The 27493-nt window shown below is 48.4% G+C and overlaps 1 protein-coding gene across 2 annotated transcripts in view; it reads left to right on the top strand.

Moving 5' to 3' along the window:
* ASTN2 (astrotactin 2) overlaps positions 1-27493 on the top strand; it is a 589627-nt gene that overhangs the window by 437979 nt on the left and 124155 nt on the right. For both annotated transcript variants that reach the window (XM_074973795.1, XM_074973796.1), the window contains exons 18-19: positions 2014-2147; positions 3595-3743. In XM_074973795.1, the coding sequence (XP_074829896.1) occupies positions 2014-2147; positions 3595-3743 (283 nt within the window). The remainder of the gene's footprint in view (positions 1-2013; positions 2148-3594; positions 3744-27493) is intronic.

Raw genomic sequence — 27493 nt, 5'->3', positions numbered from 1 at the left:
TTGTTAAAATCCCAAACAATAGAGTAAAAAGAAAAGGAGGACTTGTGGCACCTTAGAGACTAACCAATTTATTTGAGCATAAGCTTTCGTGAGCTACAGCTCACTTCATCAGATGCATTCGATGAAGTGAGCTGTAGCTCACGAAAGCTTATGCTCAAATAAATTGGTTAGTCTCTAAGGTGCCACAAGTCCTCCTTTTCTTTTTGCGAATACAGACTAACACGGCTGCTACTCTGAAACAATAGAGTGTGACGTATGTCTCTATTTATACCCTTTTTCTCAATGGTTCGAGGAAGGTGTATTTACTACAGTGTTGTGTTAAATACCAAATCTGCTGAAGCCATTCCTATCCTCTCCAAGGGGTGATTTCAGTCTTTAAGGTATAGCCCTTAAAGTTAGTCTTCTCACGTGGGCCAGGCAGCTGCGATCGGGCACTTTTGGAGATTTGAAGGGGGTGAAGTAGTGCTGCTTTAAGTACTGGGGATTTGTCAGGTCAGAGCTGGCTGGGGCGGGAAAGCCAAGAGAGCTGTTAGGTCTATAGGGGACACTGCTCAGAAGTTTGGGATCCAAAATGTAGGTCTTCTAATACCTTGGGAAAGGAGTTGCAAAATCTAATAGAAGCAGATTTTAAAAAACAATTACAGTGAAGTCAGAGTTTCATTATTGCCATATCTCTTAGAAACCTAAACGGAGGCTGGAGCGCCTGAGTGCCAGGTGCTGTACGTTCACATAGTGGGAGACAGCCCCTGCCCCAAAGAGCTAATAGTCTAAGTAGAGGAGACTGACAAAGGAGGAGAGGGGCAACAGAGGTGAAGCAACTTAAGGTTACGCAGCCGGTGGGAGGGACTCCTGTCTCTACAACCCGGGTTTCCTGAGACCCAGTTACAGAGCTGAACCACTAGACCGGGGTGCTGGTTTTGTTTTAAGCATTCCCCTGCGGTATTAGCAACTCAGCTCCAGCAGCCTGGGGCTAGCGCGTGAGAACCAGGCAGTGAAACTGACCTGCTCTGTCTCTCTGTCCTAAGCCGAGTGAACAGCAAAAAGTGAACAATCATCAGGAATAGATTCTAAGGAAGTTAGATTTTTTTAAAAATGATTTCACCTTTACTAATTTAGGGCCAATCGTGCTGTCTGATCCGTGAGGATCATCATTGCTCCTGAGCTTATATTGTAGTATCAGTCCTCTGAGGCGGTAGCAACCGCAGTGAGGAGTTCTTGTCATGTTAATGGCAGTGCATAGGTATTAATAATTTCCATTAGATGTACTCCCTAAAGTGCTTTTACAAACTCTTCTGGTTGTACCGACTAGGGTACCTAGTCCTGCAATTCTTACTCTTGTGAGTAATCCTTACTCAAGCAAGTAGCACCACTCACTTCAGTTGGACTGCTCATATGAGTCAGGAGTGTGTGAGTACAGCATGCATGATGGCCTCTGGGTGCTTTTTATTCAAGAGTCATTCTACTCACCTTTGAAATGCAGTCAGTTCTGGGGTGGAACATAAGAAATATTAAAAGTTGGAAGTAAAGAACAGTAGTACATCCTACTGAAACTTCAGGTCAAGTTAAGGGAGCCCAGATTTGTTGGAATTGGGTTTATCCCTGTCCTTCTGCAATAAAGTCCCAGGGGACCACATGAGCCCTTTTACATCTCAAAAGACTCCCTTTGTGGTCGGTGCTGTACAGATACATAAAGAGATACAGGCCCTGCTGGAAGAAGTGTACAGTCTAAACAATCAAGACCAAATCATTATCCCCCATTATCCCACAGACATGGGAACTGAAGCACGGAGTGATTAAATGACTTTCCCAAGGACACATGGGAAGTCAGTGGCAGAGCTGGGAATTAAACCCAGGTCTCCTGAGTCCCATTGCATGCACAAGCCCCTACTTCATCCTTTCCAGACCTAATGACATTGACATTGATAATTGGGGCAGGGTAAGGACTAGGTGTTAGCTGATTTCCCTGAGCTTTCAGCGTTTACATGTTTGTTTCTTTTTAATAAAACTTTCCAGGCCTTCAGGGGAGCCCTGATGAGCTCATACTGGTGCTCAGGGAAAGGAGACGTTATCGAGGATTGGTGCCGATGTGACCTGAATGCCTTCGACGAGAATGGACTCCCAAACTGCAGTCCTCTCCCTCAGCCTGTGTATGTATCTCTTGGTGAATGACTTCCATGTTGTGGTGTGGTCAGCACATACTCAGTCCTCTTCTGGTTCGCTGAGTGGGGTTACGGTTTTGCCCACAGGTGCCTCCTGGCTCCTGCATTCAAACTCAGGTCCCCGGCCCAGTGCATCTTGCTGTGTGACTGAGGCCTTTCAGATATCCTGATGCTGCCTGCGGCCCTGGGAGGTTTCTTTGTTGTTTTTCATCACCTTATTAGTACGGCTTGTAGAATGGGATTTAAAACGGTGAAAGAAATGGAATTACAATGCAATTCATTGTGGCTTGTCAGAGTGAGAACAAATCAGGAGCAAACTGATGGGGAATTAGCTGAGACAGCAGGAAGAGAGACTGGCTCCAGCTCTCCACTAGGAAGAGAACATCGTTTTAGTAAGCCAGTACCCTCAGACGGCATTGATTTCCCATCCTGAGCTTAGCAAATACACTGGTACTCTCAGAGCCTAGTTGTTAATAGCCCTGCACCTTGTGTTGTCATTGACTACAGTCCTAAGGGGGCGCAAGGTCGGCATGATTCTGACCTGGTGGCACTTTATGCTCTTCTTTGCACTGGTGTCAGTGATGGTGATGGTGTCCTGCCATGTGTGCAAGGGGCTGAAGTAGATGACTTCTCAAGAACCCTTCCAGTCCTACAATTCTATGATACAAGGCACATACCATGAAGAATCAGACCCCTCTCTCTCCTCGCACATACACTCCCGTTCTCTCTCACACACACACACGCTCTCTGACTCACCCTTTGTACATATCCATCCCGTTCTTTCTTTTGCTTACACACATGCTCAGACTCGCTCACAAGCCCTCTTGCACACACACACTCGTACACACTCTTGGACATGCACACTCTTGCAGTCCTTCACTCCCATTCAGACACAACCTGGGCTAGATTCTCTCTTCACTTATACCCCATCTGGGTATAAGCTGGGTAGCATGGAGACACACGGAGGGAAAGTTTGACCTTCTTGCTCTCCTCTTTCACTCTCTCGTGCTGCTTGATATCCGTTCTCCATAGGGTCACTGAGCTGATCTGAGATTGCAGGGACGTAGTTATGAGGGTTTTAATGAGAAGGCAGAGAGCCCTTCAGGTGGGATGGGTTTGGCCACTCAGTCGGCGGTAGGTTCATAGCCCAGAGACGCTGATGCAGAAGGAGTCACGAGGCCAAGGTTCTTCAGGGAGCAGGTGGAGGAGGGAACAGCATACAGCAGGATCTGACTCCACCTGGCTGAAAGTTTCCTTTTTTGTTTTTTTTCTCCCTCCCCTTCCTATTGTCTCCGTGTTTCTTGTGTTCATGTGTTTGTGTCTGAATGTGCGAGAGAGCCCATAGGCATATGTTCAGAAGCTGCTTTAACAGGCTGCCTTTCCTCAGAGTGCAAGCTGATCTCCAGGAGTTCTGCTTTGTTTGTGCCCTGCCCAGGTTGCGCTTATCCCCCAGCGTAGAGCCCTCCAGCACCGTGGTCTCTCTGGAGTGGCTGGACGTCCAGCCTGCGATCGGGACAAAGGTCTCCGATTATATCCTTCAGCACAAGAAGGTTGATGAGTACACGGACACTGACCTCTACATAGGTAGGTGAGGACAAAGGGCAGCAGCTCCGGAAGTGCCACAGCAATGTTAACTGATTCTGTGCCCGAGATTGCTGGCCACAGATGGGTCCGAGCTCTGTCCTCGGGATTTTGTTGGCTTTGTGCAGAAGGGTACGGAACACAGACACCAGCTGGAGTGTAGTGTCAAAGCTCCTGCACCGGGAGTGGCTGCTGAAGGCCTCTGTAGATTCTGTTACTTGGAAAAATTAGAGAAAAGTGTTTGGTAACTACAAAGAAGTTGTTTGCATTTCAAAAGTTTTGTAGCAACTGGGCAACCTACAAAACTGAGACCTCAGCTAGAGCTGTGCAAAGCTTCGCTAACAGCACCTGAAACTCACCTGGTTTTGGAGTTTAGCTATAAACACAGAACGTGGACCCAGTCCCCTGAGGCTCGTCAATGTTTTGGCTGAGACTCAGAGCATGATTCAGGGGCCTGCAGGTCAAGGTGGAAGGATGTGAAACTTGTTGATGGGTCTGGATGAGTAATTAAAAATGATGTATTCTAAAACATAGCACCAAAGGTGTTGAAAGCTGCTGCTCAAGCTCTGCTCAGTGAGAAAACCAGGCAAAACTCAGTTCCTTATCTTGCAATTAATGGAGGATTTGGGGTTCATTTAACTATGAAAGTTCAAAGTCATGGTGCATGTGGGTTTTTCTCTCTCTATATATATATATTACAGGTTCCTTCTTTGGAACATTGTGTTGCAAATCTCACAGGCTAGGGGGTTTACATGTGGGTGGGGTTGTTTACATTTGTTTTTCCTGGTGCTATCTGTCTCCCCATCCCATGCTCATTGCCGTGCTGTCTGAGCGCCTCCTAGAGGCTACACATGTCAGCGCTAGCAGGGGCTAGGCTCCACCACTGTATGCATTACTAAACCATGCTCTGCAGAAGCCTGAGGAACGGGCCCGGCTGGTGGGCGTCACTCTGAAGCGCTACCAGACAGATTGAGCCTCTCCATGAGGCCTGCACAGATGTGCCCACAGCATCTGCGCTGGTGAGCGTAGCCCACCAGAGGCCTGCTGGTTCTGAGACCGTTCCCTCACTACTGCTCTCTCTTTGGGGCAGGCTCAGCGCCCTCCGGATACTCTTGTCACCACGTAACACCTCGCTCCAGTCGCAGTCACTTTGACACACCTTTGTATCCAAATGGGTAGTACGGAGGGGTGTGTGCGCCAAGCCACAGGCTGGTGACTAGTAGAGGCTCCTCTTCAGAAAGCCTTTCCATTGCTGTTGTTGCAGACTAAGCAGGAGCTGGTCATGCACCTTTTCAGTGCAGGGCAGGGTGCTGGCACCCGCACCAGGGTGGGGCAGGGAGACATTAAAGTGCCTCTGGCTGGCAGTGAGCAGAAGACTCCTGATCATGACTGATGGAGGATGAGTCCTGGGAACCTGGGACTCTGAGTGTGTGATGATTTCGTCAGAGGCGCTATCTCACTGTGATCATTCATAACCAATTCCTTCTCTCAGCTCGGCAGGGGTAAGCCAGGGAAATGCAGGCGAGAGAAGAATTTGGCTATTAGTGGTGGGTGGATTTTTGTGGGTTTATTCACTCTGTAACTTTCTGAATACCTATGGGCTAAATTCTCTTCTGGTGTAAACTGGAGCAACCAAGGAAGCTGCACCAAATTATACCAGCAGGGATTTTTGGTCCCATCTGTTCTTCCTGTCAGATTTCTCTTTCAGGTATTTATATGGCCCCCATTACTAAGCATCTGTGCTACAGAGGCTAGATTTTCGTTGTCAGGGGAAAGATCAGCGCATCCTTCTGAGGCCACTGATCATTTGCAGGGGCCTCCGCTATGGGCAGTCAGAATTGATGCCCCTCATTTGTTTACACCTCAGACCCAGTCTCAAAGTAAGTTTCCCTCCCTCCCTGTCACTGACTTCCATTTCCAAAGCTATCCAATGCCGTTGCAATGCCTGGGTTACGGTTCCAGTTTCCAAGCATGGCAGGTTTGTTCTTTGCATTGGAGGGGCACCCTCAGTGTGCAAAAGGAAAGCAACACGGTAAAGGAAGCACTGTGTTTTGGATGGAGATTCCAGATTGCTCACACATTTGTCAGGTGAGGCCAGATGAGGGAAACATGGGGTTTCTTCTCTGATGTGGCTGGACCTCCGTGTGACAGCTGCAGCAGGAAATACAGATTATTATTATTATTTTCTTTTCTTTTTGCCATGTGTTTGACATGCAAAGAAAATCATTCCCGAGAGCCGCATGCCCCTCACTCTGAACACACAAAAACCAAAACAACGAACAGACATTAAAAAATAAATAAATAAAGAGCAAACCCCAAAGTTCTCTCTTCGCTCAGTCGTTTGTATCCAAATGTTCCCTCCTTCTTTCTCAAGCCTGTGGAGCTACTAATTTTAGATGCCTTGATTTTTGGACGTCCAACTGGAGACACCAAGGGGCCTAATTTTTCCAAGGCGCTGAGCTCCGCTGGTCCCGTTGACTTCATTGGGACGTGTGGGTGCCCAGCTACTCGGAGAACGAGCCCCTGGGTGCCTCCAGGTGAGTATCTCTCTCTTTCTCTTGCTTTCTCATACTGCTGCCCGTCACCAGTCTCTGTGTGACTTTTGCATAAAATCAATAGCAAAAACCTAAAAACAGGAGCCCCCTGGAAAAGCTATGCCTCCGTTTTGGGGCAAGTTGAGGTTTTCCACTCTTCTTCTCTCAGTAGGGCAGCTGGCCATGCCCCCTCCCCCAGAGAGACAGCAGGGTCATTCTGGCAGCACAGCCATACCATCCAAAAACCAGCTATGGTCTTGATGCTGCTGGAGTTTATTCCTGAGATCTCCAGGTCTTAAGAGTGGGAAGATAATCCGTATTTTTTAAAGAAAAATTAGAGTTATAACCTCCTAATATTGTGATTCCTGGCAATGCCCTCTGCTAGCACTGTGCCAACCCACCCTCTGGCTGCATGGCAGGATTTGCTCCTGTATGGCATCTGGCCCTCTGCCTGTCCCCCAAAGGCTCCAGCGTCTAATCTCGACAAAACCCTTGGCCTCCTATTCTGCTGGCAAGTGGAAGAAGCCCTTTTCCTGAGCCAAAAATAATTTTATCCTCTTCTTCATCCAGGAGCAGGGTCAGGAGCCAGCCCTGCTTTTTCTTTGTCTCGGTGTGCAGGACAGAGGTGCTGGGGAGCGAGGGTGAGAGAAATGAAGGCCTCTCGGGGAATACCTGCCCACCCAACTCCCTGAATAAATACACTTTTAAAGGCTTATTACTGGTGCTTAGAAAAACACAGCCCTCAAAACCTTGGATGTTACCAGGACTGTTCTCAAGGTGAATTTGTGTGCGAAGCAAACCATACTTTCAACACCGTGCAACGGCGAGAGAGCGGCTCTCCACTCAGCAGCCAGAAAAGAAGAAGGAACAATCGCATCCCGAACTGTTCCTTAAAGTTTGTGGAAATTACTTACAACTCCATGTGCGTGACAACTTGGCAGATGAGGGATGCTCTTTGTTCGAACATGAGCTGTTCGAAGGGGGAGAGCGCGCGAGTGAGCGCGCACACTGGCGGGGCTGCTAGCAGATTATGTCATAGACAAAGCAGGCTCTGCACTTAAAAAAAAGAGAGAGAAAATGTGTTTTACAGAGTGAGGTACAAACCAAAATGTCTGTGAACATCTGGAACTAATATTAGGTTTGGAAAATGTTTTCTGTGACTTCAAAACTCCTCTGGAGGAAGGAGTGTAAAGTTAAGAACCTCCGAAGGGGGAAGAAGAGCAGAGCAGCGAGAACCCTGTGCTACGTACTTTTCATTTCTTTATTCTGGTTCCACTTCAGTCCAAATCCCCATCTGGTTCAGACTAGGGCTCCAGGTTATTATTATCGTTCATTGTTATTACAGTAGTTCATAGAGGCCACAACTGATATGGGGGTCTCATTGTGCCAGGTGCTGTACATAATGAGGGACAGTCCCTGCCCCAAATGACTTGCAGTCCAACTAGGCAAGGCAGACAAAGGATGGGTGGAAAGGAAGGACTGTTGCCTCCCTTTTAGAGATGGAGAATTGAGGTTCTGAGAGATCACAGCTGGGGTTGCCAATCTAGTCCCCTGTTATTGCAGGCAATTCTGTCATGTAATCTTGTTCAGAAATGTATCGCGCTCCATTTTAAAAGTAGATAGGCTCTTTGCCCCCCTCCTACTCCTGATGGGATGCTGTTACAGAGCCTCACTTCTCTGATGGTTAGCTATCCTCTTCTGATCTCCATCCTCAATAGATTCAAGTCCAGTTGTACCCCCTTCGGTTCCTGTGCCATTAGATGTGGTCTCCCTGAGCTGCTTTAGAAGATCCCATGCATAGTGACGTCCCCCGGGTCCCACAGCAGCCTATGGCAGAACAAGGCGCTCCAGAGTTTCAGTCCAGGACAAGACCATCCTTCTTCCCAATCCCCGCATACGATGTATATCGTGGTAGTGCCTGGACACCTCAGTCAGGATCAGGACCCTGTTTATACTAGACACTGGGCAAGCACTTGGGAGCAGCATTTCCTCCCATCCCACCCCCCCAAGTTTACAATCTAAGAAGGGGTGAGTGGTGCAATTGCCCCCATGCACAGGGGCCAGTGCAGGTCCATGTACCAGTTAAGTCCCACCTAAGCCCTCAATCTAGAGGAGACGTGGGTGCTTAGGCCGTTTGCAGGTCCTCTCCACAGAGGTGAATTTCACCATGAAGAAGGTTCTTCTCACTCACCCTACCACAGTTCAGAGATGCAGGGACAGGAGACCCGTGGGGTAGCTTGGGTTTGTAAATGGCGCTAGTGCTGGTGGATGGGGTCAGGCTGGCTACCCTGGAGAGTGATGTGAGCCCTCTGATTCTCTGCACAACAGGTGTGGCACGGGCAGTGGTGAGGTATCCTTGCCACTTATCCCAAACAGGGCAACCCCTTCAATGAACAAGGGACATTCAGTCTCCAATTCAGTGCTAACCAAGGGGCCTCCTTTCCCATCTCGTGTAGGCCACAAACAGCCAGAAGATGGTAACAGTCTTCAGTCCCACATCTCTCGTATCTCTCTCCAGGATGGAAGCTCTGTAGTTTGTCCAGGTCGAGTACAGAAGCCTGACCTGCAGGTCGCAGCCCTGCAATCTACTGTGTACAAGGAGAACCTGACAGTCACTCTGGCCATGAGCCGGAGTGTTCAATCCAGCAAGCTCGGGGAAAGGCTCCAGAGCCCACTGACAATCCTGAGCCATCCAGGGTACGTCCACACAGCCAAAAAAATCAACCCATGCCAGCTAGTCTCAGAGCCCAGATCAACTGACTTGGGTTCGTGGTGTAGAGCTAAAAACAGAGCAGACATTTGGGGCTCTCCTGCCTGTGAAGGGGGAGGATCTTGCAGCCCGGCCTCCAGCCCGAGCCCGAACATCTACTCTGCTATTTTTAGACCTGCAGCGTGAGCCCCATGAACCCAAGTCGGTTGACCCGGACTCTGAGGGTTGCTGCCATTGCTCTTTTTTTGCTGTTGTAGATCTACCTCTCGACTCCTTTTCTCAGGCGCATGTTTTTAATCTGGGTGAATGGACTCACCAGATCCTGTGTCCATCTTCCAGGTCAGGCCTGGGCACTGTAGCAGTCTAGGGAGTGAGATGCCGGGCTTTGAATGCCCACGTGATATCCTATCCCAATCTGAAGAACCACAAATAAGGCCCGTCTTGTGCTGGGGAACCCTGACGTCTCCCGCACAGTTAGAGCAGTTTCCTGCCTTCATATTGTTAGCTGTATCGCAGTCGCACCTAGGAGCTCCGGTTGTGGACCAGGGCCCATTGTGCTAGGTGCTGTACAAAACAGAACAAAAAGATAGCGAGAGTTGGAAACTTTTGGATTCTTTTTCAATTGGTATGGGTGGGTGAGTCCTTGTAAACCTCCCCCACACACGCTTCCTGCTGCTGGAGCTACTGTCCCACTATAGGACTTTGTACATGCTTGATAGTTCATGCACCTCCCCTCGAAATCAGTCCCTCCATGAAACTGCTGCCCCATGTCAGCCTGTCTGTGACTGAGGGCTTCAGTCCCTGTAGATGCTGTCCTGGCATCAAACTGTTAGTCCTTGTGACTCGTCTCCTTTGCAGACAGGCTGTTCAGTGCTGAGGCTTTCAGAGCTCTGTGGCAGTATAGCATCAGTGCATTACACACCTCCATGCCAAGTAACTCCAGCCCCTGGAAGAATGAGAGTTCAGCATTGTGATCTCCTCAGAGGAGGAGAAAGGAACAACCCTTTGGCTGCATGCTCCCTGAGTGACACATGGATCAGAGAGAAGAAAAGCCTCCTTGTTAACCAGCCCCTGTGTAGGAATAAAGGGGATGATTAAATGTAATGTCACTAATCCCATCTCCTGTTTACCTCATCGGGGGAGGACATTTGGGTGGATTTTTAGGGCTTCAGATAAAAATAGCCACATTAGTAAAGGGTTTAAAAATAAAATAACAAAATGTACTTGTGATGCTGGCAGACCAAGAGCCAGCTCATGCTAAGATCCCCAGGTCTCCACACAACACTGACAAATGCATAGCTGGAACCAGTCTGGCTCACCTGTGTGTTAGTATTGTTAAGGCAGGCATTAGAATGATAAGAGTGTGGTTAGTATTTAGACTGTATGGAACACTTTTGATTTCCTGCCTGCATTAATCTCACTCATAACCTCCGTAGCCCATATTTTACGGTAATATTTGAGTGTTTTTGCATTGTAAGCCTCTGTAACCACATATAACACCAGACAGAAGAGAAACATTATCTAAGTGTGAAATGCTGGTCTCCGACACAAGGTGTGGTGTCCAGCCCGACAAGGAAGGCCCGTCAACCTCACGCGGTCTAGAGTGAAACATTAAAAGGGACCAAAGATTTTGTTGTTTACCCCCCTATGCTCCTTGAACTTGAGACTTGCAAGGGAATTCCTGCCATCAGCTGAGTTTGCAACTCAAAGCAGAAGGGGAGAAAGGAATAAAAAACCCTAACCAATACAAGATCATCCTTCCTCTTAATCCCTGTATACTATGTACTATAAATTAGGGCTCAACTGGAGTATTGTGTCCAGTTCTGAACGCCACATTTCAGGAAAGTCCAGAGAAGAGCAACAAAACTGATTAAAGATCTTGAAAACATGACCTATGAGGGAAGATAGAAAAAAACTGGGTTTGATTAGTCTGGAAAAGAGAAGACAGAGAGGGGGCAGGATGACAGATTTCAAGTACATAAAAAGGTTGTTACAAGCAGGAGGGAGAAAATTGTTCTCTTTAACCTCTGAAGACAGGACAAGAAGCAATGAGCTTAAATCACAGCAAGGGAGGTTTAGGTTGGATGTAAGGAAAAACTTCCTGTCTGGGTGGTTAAGCACTGGAATAAATTGCCGAGGGAGGTTGTAGAATCTCCATCATTGGAGATTTTTAAGAACAGGTTAGACAAACACCTGTCAAGGATGGTCTAGATAATATTTAGTCCTGCCATGAGTGCAGGGGACTGGACTAGATGACCTCTCGAGGTCCCTTCCAGTCCTGTGATTCTATGTACATCGTGGTAGTTCTTGGACACCTCAGTCTGGATCAAGGCCCTGTTTATACTAGACACTGGGCAAGCACATGGGAACAGCATTTCTTCCCCGCCGCCCCAAGTTTACAGTCTAAGAAGGGGTGAATGGTGCAATTGCCCCCATGCACAGGGGCAGTGCAGGTCCATGTACCAGTTAAGTCCCACCTAAGCCCTCAATCTAGGGCAGTTGTGGGTGCTTAGGCCTTTTGCAGGTCCTCTCCACATGGTGAATTTCACCATGAAGAAGGTTCTCCTCACTCCCCCAACCACAGTTCAGCGATGTAGGGACAGGAGACCAGCGGGGTGGCTTGGGTTTGTAAATGGCCCTAGTGCTGGTGGACAGGAGGATGAACTGTATGTTTATGCTACTTGGACACTGGGGTGGGCTGGGGGACAAAGATTACTAGGCATAAGCAAAAGATCCCTAGTGTTTAGCCTGGGGTAGCCCTAAAGGACATCTAGAGCTTGCTTACCATAGAAGCTTCTGTTCCTTTTTGAAACCTAAGGCTGTAACTTGTTTGTATGTGTTATGTTTTCCTGCTTTAACCTTGTGGATGATTCTTGTTCCTTTTCTTTAGTTAAAAAATTGTAGTTAATTTATTATTGGGTTGGCTACAAGCGTTGTTTTTAGTATAGAATCTATGATGCAATTGACGTGAGTAAGTGACTGTTCTCTGGGACTGGCAGTAACTTGAATATTGCCGTGATACTTGGTGTAAGGGACCATCTGTCACAAAGGTAGGCTCACCTGGGTGGCAAGACAGATCGGAGTACACAATAGGACTGTCTGTAACTCCATATTAAGGCTGTTATAGCACTTGAGGAGTTTATACTTGATACTTGGTTGGTGAAATCTAAATGCAGAACTCACAACCAATTTGGGGTTGGTGCCCTGGTTTTGAGTAGTCTGCCCTGAGGCTGGTACTCATGCCCTTGGGCACTGTAGGGCAGCCTGACACTGTTTATAACACACACACTGCAGGCCAGAGAATGGGGGTTGCTGTTCTGTGGCTGTTGTGTTGGGATGTGGAGGGTCACGGCCGTGTTGCTGTGCGTTGGCGGGCATGGGTGTTGTTGTGTTGCTGTGCATTGGCCGGCATGGGTGTTGTTGTGTTGCTGTGCTTTGGCAGATGTGGGGGTTGTGTTGCTGTACGTTGGCGGGTGTAGGGGTTGTTGTTGCGCTACCGTGTGCTGGCAGGCAGGTGTGCGTGTTGTGTTGCTGTGAGCAGGCATGAGGGTAGTTGTGTTACTGTGCTGGCAGGCGTGGGTATTGTGTTGCTGTGCAGGATGGGGGTGGTTGTTGTGTTACTGGGTGCTGGTGGGCATTCTTTCACATCCTACCTTCCTGGGCAGTTTGGTTTTGGCTCCTGCCATCATCTGCGAGCGCCCTCACAGCCCTGGCCTGCCAGTGACCATGAATATACCAACAACAATTGGTGCATCCTCACAGCAGTGCCCCGCGTTGGCCAGCTGGGACTCGCACCATGTGAACATCCATCAAATAGTGTCCTGCCAAGAATAAGGAACACTCCCCCAGCATGAGCTTCCTCACAGTAGTGTCCCCTACGCTTGCCAGGTAGTATCTAGCTGGGTGAGCTTCCTCACAGCAGTGTCGTGCCAATGACAAACAGGAAAACAGCTCTGGGAGCTTTCCTTGCTGGGAGTAGCTGCCAGCTAACAAAGAGCAGAGACCTCCTGCTGGCCACGGCCTCTCCCTTTCAGCATTTGCCAGGCCTCTCTTGGCCTCCTCACAGCAGGCTTCTGCTATGTCTATAGGTATGTCTACACTGCAATAAAACACTTTTGTCTGGCCCATTTCAGCTGACCTGGGTCTGCGGGACTCGGGCTGCAGGGCTGTACAACTGCAGTGAGTTTGGGACCATGTACACGGCACATTTAAAGCCCCACGAGCCCGAGCCAGCTGACCTGAGCCAGCTGTGGGTGTTTTATTACAGTGCAGACATACCCTCAATGTCCTGAACCACAAGCCCAGCAGAACATGAGCAGGAAACTCCTACTTCTGGATCATCACCTCTGGGCAATCTAACCCTAGGGACAGTCCCCTTTCTCGAAGCTAGGTGGAGATCCCCCAGTCCTGGAACAGTCTGAATCCACTGTCTCTTCAGCTCCGGACTCTGCAATTGGGTTAAGTTTGACCTATCTCTCTCTCACACACACACACACACACACACACACACGGTGCCTCAGTCCAGAACACACACACACACACACACCCGGTGCCTCAGTCCAGAAATGTGGGTGCTGTGTTCTGTGATCTAATCTACTCATTACAAATCACCCAGGTTCCAGTAAGTCAGATAAAGCTTGTCCTTGAGGCACTGAGTAAATAGAGGCTGAGGGCGCTTACACAGTCTTATTTCTCTCTCACGGTTCCCCTCCCCCCCCTTTAAATGATTGGTGGCCGCATCCCCTGAGGCAGAAGAGCGGGTTTGTCAGTGTCAGTATAAGGAACAGGAGCAGCAGCAGGAGCAGATTGAATTGTGGGCAGGATGCCGAATGGCACAAACCTCCTATCAGGCTCACGTGGATCCAGAGGAGGCTGTGTCAAGCTAAGGCAGAATAAACGGGGCCTCTCCAGAAAAGAGCTTCCCTTTTGCATGGTGATCCTCCACCAGTGAAGCTTAATAGCCCTCCTGCAGTTGTCATGGGTGGAGTCCCCGGGCATCCGCAAAGGGGTGATGAGAGGGGTCTGGTGCACATGCACTCATCTAAGAGGGGTAATGATGCCTTGCGCTTTGAAAGCTCCATAGGAGGAGAGGTTAAAAAGATGGAGACAGGTCAGCTTAGAAAAGAGACAGCCAGTGGGGGATATGAAAGAGGTCTCTAGAATCATGAATTTCATGGAGAAAGTGACTAGAGAAGTGTTATTTATCCCTTCGCATAACACTAGAACTCGGGGTCACCAGGTGAAATTAATAGGCAGCAGGTTTAAAACAATCATAAAGATGTACTTCTTCATACAGTGCACAGTCAACCTGTGGAACTCATTGCCAGGGGACACTGTGAAGGCCAAAAGTATAATGGGGTTCAAAAAAGAATGCGATAAGTACATGGAGGATAGCTCCATCAATGACTGTTAGCCAAAATGGGCAGGGACGCAATCCCATGCTCAGATTGTCCCCAAACCTCCAACTCCCAGAAGCTGGGCCTGGATGACAGGGATGAATCACTCAGAATTGCCCTGTTCTGTTCATTCCCTCTGAAGCACCTGGCATTGGCCACTGTTAGTGACAGGATACTAGGCTGGACCATTGGTCTGACCCAGTCTGGCCGTTCTTATGCTTTTACGTGCCACAGGAAGAGCTCAAAGCACTTTACAGACATTCATAAATCAATCCTCAGCACCTGGGAGGTAGGGAAGTATTATCCCTGTTTTACGGATGGAGACTTGTTAATTGATCTCCTCCCCTCCCCAGTCATGAAGAGCAGACATGCATGTGGACTCGTCCCATCAGACATCCATGTGGACTCGTCCCTGAACTCTGTGGGAAGGGAATAAAAATCCTTGACAAGAAGAAATTGTATTTCTGTGCTGCTTGGACTTTAGGAGGGCCATGTCTCTAAGCATAAGCAAGGGATCCCCAGCTGCTTAGCATGGGTTAGTCCTAGAGAACATATAGTGCTTGCATATTACAGCAACCTCTATAACCTTTTGGAACCTAAGACTGTGATTCATTTGTGTGTGTATATTTATCTGCTTTAATCTTGCCCTCCTAAAGTCCAAGCAGTTAACACACACTTTTGTCCTCTGATGTTCCACAATGGTTTGCCTGGTGTCTATGGGCTGCTTTTTTGGGGGGCAGAGGATAACACCTCCTGTGGTAAACTACCATTTCACACTTGGTAATGCTTCTCCCGGACCATGGGGGTTTACAGTTTCAGAGCAATCACTTTTACATTTACAGAGCAAACACTTAAATATTACTTTATGGCATGGGATAGAGATATTATAAGTGAGATTAGTGCAGGCAAGCAGCTCACAAGCATTTCATAAAGTCTAAACACCAAAACCTAATACCTGTTTTAACAATTTTAATACACAGTTGAGCCAGACCGGTTTTCCGATATGCATTTGTCAGTGTTCAGTTGAGGCGTAGGGGCCTTGGCATGAGAGGGCACCTGGTCTGCCAGCATCACACAGGCCCTCAGCAATATTCATTGTTTTTTTTGAGGGGGGCGTGGGGGCGTAAAAAGCTGGTGCCCATGTAAAGGGCTCAGTTCACACCTGATCTGCAACAACTCAAACCCTGGCCGAGGACCTTAGCTAGCAAAGCCCAAGCAGTGATGATGGGAAGGAGCTAACAGGTGGGAGGAGCATCTGGGGTCCTTCCCCTGAGGACTTGTGATACATCAGGTGCGATCCCCTGCATTCACGAGACATTGAAAGTATTTTGAAACAAAGCCTCTAGATTGTGGTTTAAAGCCACATCCAATGCTGGAGGGCGGCGAGCCGGAGTCCCAAGGGAAGTGCAGGCTGGATCAAACTAAATTCCTCCCGGGGAGGAAGACCGAGAAGCAGCTCCACCACCGCATGAGAGAGTGCAGCATGCAATGCTATTGGTGCCTTCCCATGCTGGCTCATGCCACCCTCATCCTGTCCCTCCCAGCTTCTCTGGCTCCAGTGGTAGAGCCAGCAGTGTGTTATCTCCGGCTGCATTGAGCTGGTCCCCAGGTGCAGGTAAATGGAGGAGGCTCCTTGGTCACCAGCTTTTTATGCCCCCCCCAAAAAAAATTAAACGTGGGCTTTACGTAGTGATTTTGTACTAAAACCAGGCTGGCTGCAGGCTCTCAATAGATCGGTCGATCGGATTTGTTCTAAATTTACCTGCTGCTACTGTCCTCCGATGACCCTTTGGTCTCCTGTTAGAGGACAGGCTTGTAGCTGCCATAGGATTCTTTCGCCTTAACACGGTTAGGAGAATGTGATGGCGCTTGTGTCATCAAGCCTGCAGGCTGGGATTCTCAGTGGATGGGTGCACTCCCTAGGGAACAGGTTGTGCTGACACAGGATTGCTGTGAAGGGGATATTCCTTAGCACGTGCAATGAAGACTCCAAGTCCCTTTGCACTGGATCTTCTTGTGCGGGTACATGTGTATGACAAGCCTGCCTGGGTAGCTGGGAGGAATTCCAGAGCATCAGGTGAAGTTTACACCTGGTTTTGCCTTACTATGGCAGTCCTGCTGTGCACATTGGAAGGTGCCCCCTTCTGCTTAGAAGATAGGCATTCGACATCATAGCTCTCCATTATTATTTTTATTAAGGTAACACTTAGAGGTCCCAGTTAAGACTGGGGCTCTGTTGTGTTAGGCATTGTACTCAGCACAGTAAGAGACAGCCTCTGCCCTGAAGAGCTTGCAACCCAAATAGACAAAACAGAGTAAAGGGCGGGGAGGAGCAGAGGGAGGGACGGGACTTGTCTAAGGTCACGCAGCAAGTCAGTGACAGAGCTGGGAATAGAACCCTCAGGCCAGGAGTAGGGGGGTCCTGATTTTAACAGTTTGCACAGGGTCAATCCAGCCTTCTTTTGTGCTGACCCAGCCCAGCTGACATCAGCCGGGTTGTGTCCACGTGAGTAGGAGAAGACCTTGGCTCATCAATTGAAGGCGGTATGTTGGGCAGTAGACCGGGACCAGTCAGGATTATTTGAGGAGAGTGAGGTCCCAGCTTTGTTGCAAACTTTTGGCAGAAAGTACAGGATTGAAGCCTTAAAATTCCACCTCTCCTCTAGAATGCCATGTCCTACAAGGGGGCGTCCATTGAAAAACACCGGCTCTTGTAAAGAAAGGTGTTTGCCTTCGTGCTGGACATGGAAAGCTTCCTTTTTGGTCGGTTCACAAGGTACATTTTCAGTTGCGATTTTGAGAGGATCTTACTTGAATTGTATTTACAGCAGTTTTGGTGTGCTCATTGTGAATCATTTTAAAACATCGTCACTGCTTGGCTATGTAAATATAATTATGGTGACCACCATTTTCCAGCAAAACATCTTCTTCGTGAATGCTGTGCAACTGGTATTATATGAACATCTGTTTATGGACGTGAAGGAATAAAGATATAGCCAGAGTGAACGCAGTGAAGGTCACAAAGGGATTAGACGTTGTCCCTATTGCCAAGATTGCCTGAAGTTAGGTTCCTAGCTGCATACTAGGTCAGAGTCCTGATTTCTGAAAGTGCTGAGCAACCAGCATGTTCCTCTGTGCCTCAGTTTCCTCATCTGTGACATGAGCATAATGATACCGACCTCCATTGTAAAGTGCTTTGAGCTCTATGGCTTTATTAATATCTATATTTCTCTCTCTCTTTCTCAAAGAGCTAACAATTAATAATTTAAGTACTGTCTTTTTTACAGTCTTGGCCTGTAATCACAGCTGTGTGCAGCTCGGACTCCTGGCTGGTTCTGGTCAATGGGCTGGGGTCTTTTTTTTCTGGTTAGGAATGGAAGAAAATACTGTTGGCCTTTATTGGTTTTAAGGAAGTTGTTTGTATGGTGCACCAAGGTTCTGCTTGTCTTCCTTATCATGGTGCTGTTGGAGAGCTTGTCTCAGAGGAGACTACCATAGGTGATAAAATCTGATAAAATCTAGGAGGTTTAGACTTCACAGTCCGGGAGTTATATGTAACTGTTTCATGGAGAGTCTGGCTGTCGTGACCTCTCTTAGGAAGTCTTTGAACATCACTGGAGTAGAGGAAGACTGGTGGCTCTGGGGAATGGGTGTTGGAATATCAAGCCTTCTACCTCAGGTCAGTACTGAGCAAATGTTATGTTACCATTTGCTAGCTTCTTGTGGCTTACATGAAATAGGCCTCCATCCACTTCCTAGTTGGCAGCTATGCACATGACATAAAACATCATCCGAGTGAGCACTGACTGGCACCCTTGTAGATAGTGTCAGTAGAGAGGCCAAGAACTGAATGGAACCTGAACTACCCATCTCCAACACAAAGTGAGTCCATCCAGGCTTAGGTTAGTGTGTGTAAATTAGCACAGCTGCTGCCTCTGTTGTATCCATCGCATGGAGAAATAGAAGACTTCAGTTCCCCAGGTGCCTTTCCTGAGCACTAACACACTTAGCTGTTGGCTTGTATTAAAAAAAAAATCAAAAACAAAGGGAAGTCTTTGAAAAAAAGGTCAAATTTTTGGAAGAAGCTTTCTGGAAGGTGTTATGAAATAATATCTAGCAAGTAGTTAATTCTGGGGTTTGCATTCATTTGGGGAGCACTGATTTTCTCCCACTGGGATAGCTGTAGTTGTTTCTACCTACCAATGTCATTTTTGAATCCTAGAAAGCAAGAAGGAAGAGGAGATTCTTGGCCAATGTTGAACCACGTGCCTCAGCATTTCATTGAATCATGTTTCCGTGGGGCAGTTCCAGTTCATTATCTTGTAGGAAGGCCTTTGGGACAGAACTGGGATTAGGGCATCACCTCCAATCCTCCCAAATGGTTCTGTAGTTTGAGAAGTAGGAAAATCCATCAATACGCTTCTGAAATAGGGAACTGAAAAGTGTGCTGAATGGGACAGAGCCAAGGGAATGTCATCCACATCAAGGTATATTGTTAATCGAAGGCTTTGTTTGGCCTGTTCAGACCACACTGGCTCTTACTGAAGACAAGGATAGAGGGTAAAACGGCAGCTGTAGGATGTTCCCTCCTCGCCAAAACGACTCTGAACTTACTACAATGGAGGTTAATGAGGTCACACATAGCGTTTTGTCCAGGTTTATAAAACCATCCCCTAGAATAAAGGTCTGGAGTAGTGAGGTCCCAGAGTTGTCTAGAGTGAAGGCTGCTCCTGGAATTTGGACTGAGTGATTGTAGCATATGAATGCAGGTCAGTAGTCATCTATATAAAACCCTTTATGGACCAGTCTTTATGGAAAGACACTGTTCTGGACAGTAAAATGATATGGTTGGAAACTACCCGGGGGGGGGCCAGATTTTCAAATTAGCTCACCTCCCATTGAGGTACTCAAAGATGTGCCCACAGTTTTGAAAGTGCTAAGTTCATTGGGTGCATGTCGGGATCTTGGCTCCTGTGAAAATCTGACCCCACTGAGTGCTTGGAAATGCGCCCTGAGCTCTTCAGAAAATCCATCCCTTAGAGCACAGTTAGGTGCATATGGCCCCGATCCAGCAAAGAACTCAAGCATATGAATAACTTTAAACACATGAGTAGTCCCTTTGGAGTGAACCGTGCTACTCATTTGCTTGACAGTACGCACATGCTAGACTGCTTTGCTGGACTGAGGCCATGGTGAGGCTTGTACATGTTCCTTGGAAGCATCTGGTCTTAGCCACTGCTGTGGGAATGGTGCTGAAGTTGGTGGATTTTTGGTACTAAGGTTATCCTTGTATCCTTGCTTTAGAGTCTTTTGCAAGGCTATTGGGCATGACTATGTCTTGGATTATTTCCAGTGATGGGAAAAGAATGCATCAAAAAGGAAAGTACCTGGCCCCTGTCCACCGCTCTGGCTGCGTACAGAGGTTATAAAAGGGCTGCCCCAGCCTGGTGAAGAATTCCTTTGGCACAGAAATTGCATAGAGCTGGCATATGCTGACTGACCTCTGAGCCTCCAGCATAGGAGGCATGCTGGGGGCAAAGCCAGAGGCAGGAAGGAGAGTAGCCATAGTGCTGAGTGTTACAGCTCTCCTGGGCTGTGGAGCTGTCCCTTGGTAGCTGCAGCGAGACCATGGTAGTAAAGCAGTGCAGCCCTTGGGGCTGCTCTAATGTACACCAGGGGCTGCTCTGGCCCCTGGGCACAGACAGGATCTGGGTGCTGCAAAGCTGTCTTAAAGTCCCCTTTGCCCCTGCTCCTCCTGAGCTGTACCCTGTGTGTTGCATCTGCCCAAAAGCAGAACTCAAAATCTCTCTTCCCCCCTCCCCACCCCATATACTAAGACAGTGTGCTACCCCCTCGTTGAACCATGGCTCCAGGCACTGCCCTGCATCTGCCCTTTCCATCACTTTTTCTTTCGGGGAAGCGGGTACTGTGAGTTAGAGGCACTTGCCAATTAAAATAGCTACTCCTCTGTCACATTTCACATGATACGGGAGTAGGAGAGATCCCCCCGCTCCCCGGTGGCCCCTCCCCAGTTTGTTCAGCTTGCTGTGGAGGAAGATCTGGTTCTTGCAAGGAGGCTACGTCACATTTCATGCTGTTTAGACAGGCTAAACCTTTCCTCCTTGTAATTGGGTGATTGAGTCCGTGTGCTTTCCCAGATATTAATCTGGGGGCCCTGGGGGGCGGTCAGATTAGGTTATGGAGACATAATAGGAAATACTGCTGGGGCAAGTTTGGGTTATGGGGGATGAATGGATATTCTGTAGCATTCCCCTGATGCCTTTCCCTGTCAGGAGGCCTGCACTGTGGGGTCAGGGAGGGGTCTTTCCACAAAATCAAACTGGTTTTGACCTTTGCTGGGAGAACCTCTCTCTGGTCCCGTTCAGCTCGTGTAACTGTGCCCTTCCAGAGCATCTAACTATGATCTCTTCCTTGGGACTGACTCACTCCCCTCCCCTTGGTGCAGAGGAGAGGAGTTAGTTGCCTGGCTTTCTATTTCAAATGGGCATCACATCACCAGCCCCACTTCGATAGAGAATGCCCAGGGGCCTCCTACACTGGGGCAGCATTGCTCAGAGAGAGAAAGCTATGAAAATCTCCCCTTGCAAGCAAGCCCCTGCCTTGCCCAGTTCCCCCCAGCTTGGGCGGGTTTGTGTGCTCCAGAGGGGTTGGCAAGCACAGGGATAAAAGGAAGGAGTATATTTCTCTTTTTCATCGGGAACAAGCGTCTCTCTGCCTACAAATCTCCAGCTTGCTAGCCCACAGGTGCTTCCAGGCCCCAATTCAGGACAGCATTTAACCTCATATTTAAGTCCCTCTGTGGTGGGTTGCTTATCCCACACCAGCCCCTGAAGGGTTGGCTGCACCTGGAGGAGGAGCCAGGGAGCAGTGAGGACTCCTTAAAGGATGAAGCTCAGCTGGATGGGAACAGGCAGGGCTGGTATAAAGCCAGGTAGCTGAGGGCAGAGAGGGGCTGCAGGAAGTTCTGCAGATGCTCTTTTTGAGGCTAGGAGGAGCGGAGGCTTGGCCCAGAGGGCAAGGTGGGCGAAGAAGGAGTCGGAGCCTGAGAGAGGCAACCTAGGAATCAGGCCAGGGAAACAGCAGCAAGGTGTGGGGTAGGGCTTTACGTCCAAATAAGGTCAGTGAACCTGAAGCATGTGCCTGAAGCAAAGGAGGTGCTTCCCAGCTATCTTGATTAGGGATGCTTTCCTGAATGGAGGCCCCAGGGACGTGAAGAAAGACAGCAGTACAGCCACGCTGATGCTAAGGAGGACCCCTCTTGTGTGCCCTGGAGCATGGAATCTTGCCCTTTAACTCTCATTGGCTTGTTCAGGCAGGTGATTTTGCTGGGCTCAGCGCCATAAGCCCTACTGGCTTAGGGCTGCCCCAGGTACCAGCCCACAGCACTCACTCCAGCCCTTCTTTTGTTTTGTTGATTACAGGATGTTAGTTGTGGGATGGGCATTAACTTAGGAAGTTTCTGATCAATAAGGTTAAGTGGTGGCAAAGGCCCAGTGGCTGGATTGGCTGTTAATGGTGATTGTGCAACTCTCCAGTGAAATAGGGTGTTATGGGCCTTGGAAATGCCTTGTTCGGATTCTGCGCCTGCCAGCAGCTCCTTTTCCATCGCCTTGCAAAGAGTGGGGGATGCATGCGGGATATATTCCAGCCTCCTCAGCCAGGATGTTCTTAGCATAACCTGGGAGTGTGTTTGGAGTGAGATTAATGTGAAGAAAGGGCTTTTTCCAACCCTCTTTAATGATCAGCGTTTTAACCCTCGCTTGTGAGTTACCCGTGAACCTGATGCAAAGCTCACTCGAGTCAATGGCTCTTTCCATTGACTTTAACCAGTGTTGGATCTGGCTCTGCCACCTGCTCGCATCCCCTTCTCAAGAAACTACAGTGGACTTGTACACTGTTTCAATAAAGCAGAGAGACCAGTGTTCCCGCCCCCTCCATATCCCCCTTGCCAACTCTCTCCCCCTTCCCCCCAAACTGTGGCGGATTGATGCCAGCAAGGAATGACAAACTAGCTGTGCAGCCCTTATGTTGGAGGAGAGTTTGCATGTCAATCATTAATAGTGCTTTGCATTTACACATGACTGCGAAATACTTTACATAGTTGGTAACTTTTGTGAACCACATTCTGTAGCTTAGGAAAGTGGGGTGTCGAGAGGTAAAGGCACAAATGTTCATAGATTTGTAGATTTTAATTGTGATCAAGTAGTCAGCCTTCCTGCACAACACAAGCTAGAGAGTCACCCTGCAATTCCTGCATCATGCTCAACAGCTTCAGACTTGGCTTCAAACAGCTTCAAGTCCTGACTCCCAGTCCCTGCCCTAAGGCTAGAAAACACCTCCTGTTGTCTTTGTGCTGTAAGACCACCACAGCATTAGATGGAGAGGGGAGGAGTGTAGCCAAATCCAGGAGAAAGAGCAAGAGCAGCAGGAGTGCTATCCTTTGACAATCAGGATCCAAACTCCAGCAAGGGAACAGTATGGGAAGGCTGTCACCCTGGCATGAAAGCTCAGGGCTCAGTGGGAGACATGGAGGTCCCATACTCAGCACATTCCTTTGAGATGTTCCCTTTCTGTTAGTTGTAAACCGTATTTCCCTCTGAGGTCACCTTCCAGGACCTTCCTGACACTTCCTAGACATCTACACAGGAGCTGGCGGCAATAGCTGCCTTATCTTGGAAAGTGAAACTCTGGGACAGATGCAGGAAGAGGAGGGAGATTTTCAAAGGTACAACTGACATTTACATGCCTAACTCCTCTTGAAAGTCCATGGGAGTCAGGCACCTCACTCTTATTTTGTCCTTGAAAATCTGCCCCAGGATGTCATCAATACTGAATTATCCCCTCCCCGTCCCAAAATAGTGGGTCCTGAGGTCTTAAATTAAATTTCTGATTGCTGGTTAGGTTTGTCCACAGAAGGCACTTCCTTCCCAGTCCTCTTTGGATTGAAAATTCCATCCCAGTTCTGGATAGTAATATAGGTGTTGGCATACTGGACCAGATGAATGGTTTATCTAGACTGGCATCCTCTCTCTTGCAATAGCTAATGAGGGATGACTCAGGGAAAGGCATTAAAAACTCCTACATGGTATCAGACCAACTGTGCAATGCCAGAACCAGGGGAAATTCCTTCTTGGCCCCAGCTGGTATTGAGTTTATGCCCTGAAGCATGAAGCTTGATAGCCCTTGTCTGTTTTACTTTAGCTCATGCAACTGCAAATGATGTTAATTAAAAAAGCAAGTTTCTACTGTAATAACCTGCAGCAATGAGTTCCACAGATCAATTAAGCACCATATGTTCTATAATGTTCCTTTTTAAGTCAGTTGCTGTTTAATTGTTCTAGAGTCCTCCTTACTTGTGCATGGGGACCAAGGGAAAAAGAACTCCCATGGCACAGAAAACTTAGCAGAGAGGATGACATTAGTAGTTTCTTGGGCTAGCTGGTAGAGGATGACGATAATTACCATTATTGTGGTAGCACCTAGGAACCCCAGTCATGGATCAGGACCCCACTGTGCTAGGTGTTGTGCAAGCATGGAATAGAAAGACAGTCCGTGGCTCAGAGAGCTTTCAGTCTAAGGGTACATCTACACTGGAACTGGAGATGTAATCTCCAGCTTGGGACCACTACTCACACTAGTTTTGATCAAGCTAGTGCTCTAAAAATAGCAGTACAGCCGCGGCAGCACAAGTAACCAGACAGACTAGCTTCCCTGAGTACGTACATTGGGTTTCAGACAGGATCAGACTGAGGGGCGCTAGCCCCTTCTGTGGCTGGGGCAGATGCAGCCACACTTCCGTTGTTAGCACATTAACTCGATCAGTGCTAGCGTGGGTATGCCTACCCGAGCTGGAAATTATAATTCCAGCTGTAGTGTAGACATGCCCTGAATAACATCTGCTATCGAAGCCTGACCTAAACTCTAGCATAGACATAGGGAGAGACCCTGAACTTCGAGTTGTAACCTAGGTCTCTTGCCCAGGCCAGAACACTACTTTTCATCCCCTTGTCTGTTGTTTGAATGCATGTTATGATGGGAGATGAAACAGGGATGGAAAATGCGTGCGGAACCTTCCCCAGCACACACACAAAATCCCGTCCCCCAAGAGACTTGGCCGTGAGATTTTGGGTAACTATTAAAATAAAATAATAATTAATAATAATAAAGAAAAGGAATAAGGGGCGGCCTGATGGGGCACCATCTAGGGAGCGAGGAAACACAGCAGGTTGATTTAGGTGCTTTTCGGTGGGAGTTGGCACCCATTAAAAGCTGTTGACTTAAAAGTGCGTGAAGCAGAATCTATGTTCCGACCGCCCAGGAGCAGAGCCCCTGTTCGGGAGGAGAGACACAATGGGGAGCTGGCACACGCTGTGTAGTGGTGCAGCCTGCTTGCCTCTCCCCCAGCTTGTTCTGATTGCAATCTCAGGCGCCTGGCTGAAGAATGGCCATTCTTGGTATTTCATTGCTGGTGCATCCAAATAACCTTTCACTTGCTTTCTCCAGATCTCTCCTGAGTGGGGGAGGCAAGGTGATATTAGGACATTGGTGGGGGTTTTGTGCTGATAAAAGTGCACCATAGTCCTGACATGCAGCCTCCTCCTATTCCAGTCCTGAGACCCAGCTCTGCCAATGCACCTCATTCCTGACCCTTATTCCCCTCTGCTATTCTAGCTACAGCACTTCATCCCTGAGAAGCAGCAGCCACTGCAGTACAGATCCAAAGTTTCACCTGGTGAGCCGGTATTAGGAGGAAAGAGGGTCAAAAGGGAGTCCAAATCTTCCCCCCCCCACACACACACATATATCCCTGCACTCTATAAGAGCCCTTTACATCTCCAGGCATTTGTTAAAGCCCCCCTTTGCATCGTCTCGACTCAGTCACATCCCAAAGGCTATTTCTTCTCCTAGCAATTGTCTTTTTTTCTTTTCTTTTTTAACTTTTTGTTACAGCAAAGTTACAATAAAATGTTAACATGCTACATTGTACATTACTTATTACTCATTCAGGTTCAGGGCAAAATTCAAGGAACCTGGCTAGAGATTCTGGCTGGCTGGATGAAATTTTAGGAATTAACATCCTGGAAAAGGTCAGAACAGATTGTTGTCAGCTACATACATTTAAATGCATAAAGGAACCTTTAAAATAGTTAGGGATAAATATTGTGGAGAAATGTAATAAAACACTTGGACGAATGGAACAAATATGAAATTTCTTGGCTGGCTAGGGCAGTGGTTCCCAAACTTGTTCCGCCGTTTGTGCAGGGAAAGCCCCTGGCGGGCCGGGCTGCTTTGTTTACCTGCCGCGTCTGCAGGTTTGGCCGATCGCGGCTCCCAGTGGCCGTGGTTCGCTGCTCCAATGGGTAACCTCGGGAAAGGCGCGTGCCCTCCCGAAGTTATTTTTGTTTCAGAGCCTCCCCATTGGTATCCTTGATATGACATTAAAAGCATGGCAGGATGCACTATTTGGGTGCCCATTCATGCATTACTGCAACAGTGGACATTCTGGTACTTCCGGGAATGGGGTGGGCCTACCCCCACCGCTGTGAGCTCACGCACACAGTGCGTGTGAGGTTATGCCACAGGGGGGAGTGCCATTTTGAAGAGTATGCCGCCCTGCCCCTGCTGGTGTGAAACCGGCAGGGGCAGAGCCACACACTCTACAAAATGGCATCCCCGGTCTGATACTGGACAAATGCACGTCAGGTTTTCTCTCAGTACCGGGCGGGGGATGAACCAGCTAAAAAGAGGACTGTGGTTCAGAGCCTAACAAGTGGCACCTCTGTCTATTAAAATTCATAGACATGTCAGAAGCAAAGGGTGAATTCTGAAGTTCTCTCTAGGCCTACAAAGAGGGGTGGGCTGGCTTCCCTTGACTTGACTTATCATTATTATTATCTATCGCAAGTAACAGATGTGATCAGCTGGGTCAACAACAGAACCATCGAAACACTAGGTAAAACACGAACATGTTCTCTTACCCTGGGACACCTTGCTTACTGGAGGCGAGAGCAGAAAAGAGACAATTGTGTCCTTATTTGGCCCTTATGCCATACATTGAACTCTCACAGACCAGATCAGAGGGAGTTTAGAGGAATAGCAACAACTTCTTAGTGTTGGATACAGAGACCTCTAGGAGTTAGAAGTATGCCACGAAAAAAGCCCCCTTGCCAGTGGGAGATGGAGGGATATCTAGGAGGAGCAGGCACCGCGGCAGCTCTCTCCCACTGTGGGATGGAGGGAGCTGGGGAGGACTCCTTGGAGTAGTTCACTCTGCCTCCTCTGTCCCGGCAACTTGCACAGTGCTCTCATTCTTTATTAGCCGGGGGAGTCTGGCGAAAGCAAGTGTCTGCAGGCAGCAGGCATGTCTGGGCTTGTCAGGAACACGCCTGGCCGGGGAGGCTGGCTGATTTAACAGTGTGTGTTGGAGAGGGTGCCTGTGGAGGGGGAAAGCAGGGAAACAGCAGGGTTAGTTTGGGCAAGAGTAGGAAAGCCCACACCAGCAGTGCACAGCAATGGTGCTGCTATTCATCTGCATCTGTGCTGCACACACACTCAGCTGGTGCATTCAGCAATCAAACCCAGCACTGGATGGAGACTGACCAGGCATCAGCATGTGCAGGGTCGGTCAGCTCCATCTGTCTATCAGCCCATTGGCTGACATTGCACAGTGGGGGAAAAGGGAACTTGCCTGCCTGGCTAAAGGCCCATGTTCCACTGCAGCATCTACTAAGGAATATACTGGGTCAGCCTTCTGGGGGCATATTAGGGTTGCCAATCCTCCAGGATTGCCCTGGAGTCTCCAAGAATTAAAGACGAATCGTTCATTAAAGATTATGTCATGTGATGAAATCTCCAAGAATACATCCAGCCAAAACTGATAACCCTATGTCATAGAGATAGATTAGGTTAGATAGCAATGGCCAGTGTTTGATGATGCAGAGGAGACTAATGCATTTAAGTCCAACTGTGCAATATTGTAGATGGGGTGGGGAAATTCCTTCTTGCCATTCCCCCCTCCCCCCCGACATCCTACAGCATGTGGCCAGATTCTCCTTATCTAATAATATTAGTCATAAAATGATCCAGCCCTTT

Source organism: Natator depressus, chromosome 16 (assembly GCF_965152275.1).
Source record: "Natator depressus isolate rNatDep1 chromosome 16, rNatDep2.hap1, whole genome shotgun sequence".
Taxonomy (NCBI): Eukaryota; Metazoa; Chordata; order Testudines; family Cheloniidae; genus Natator; species Natator depressus.
Note: the sequence above shows the minus strand (reverse complement) of the source record. Positions and strands in the feature narration are given on the sequence as shown.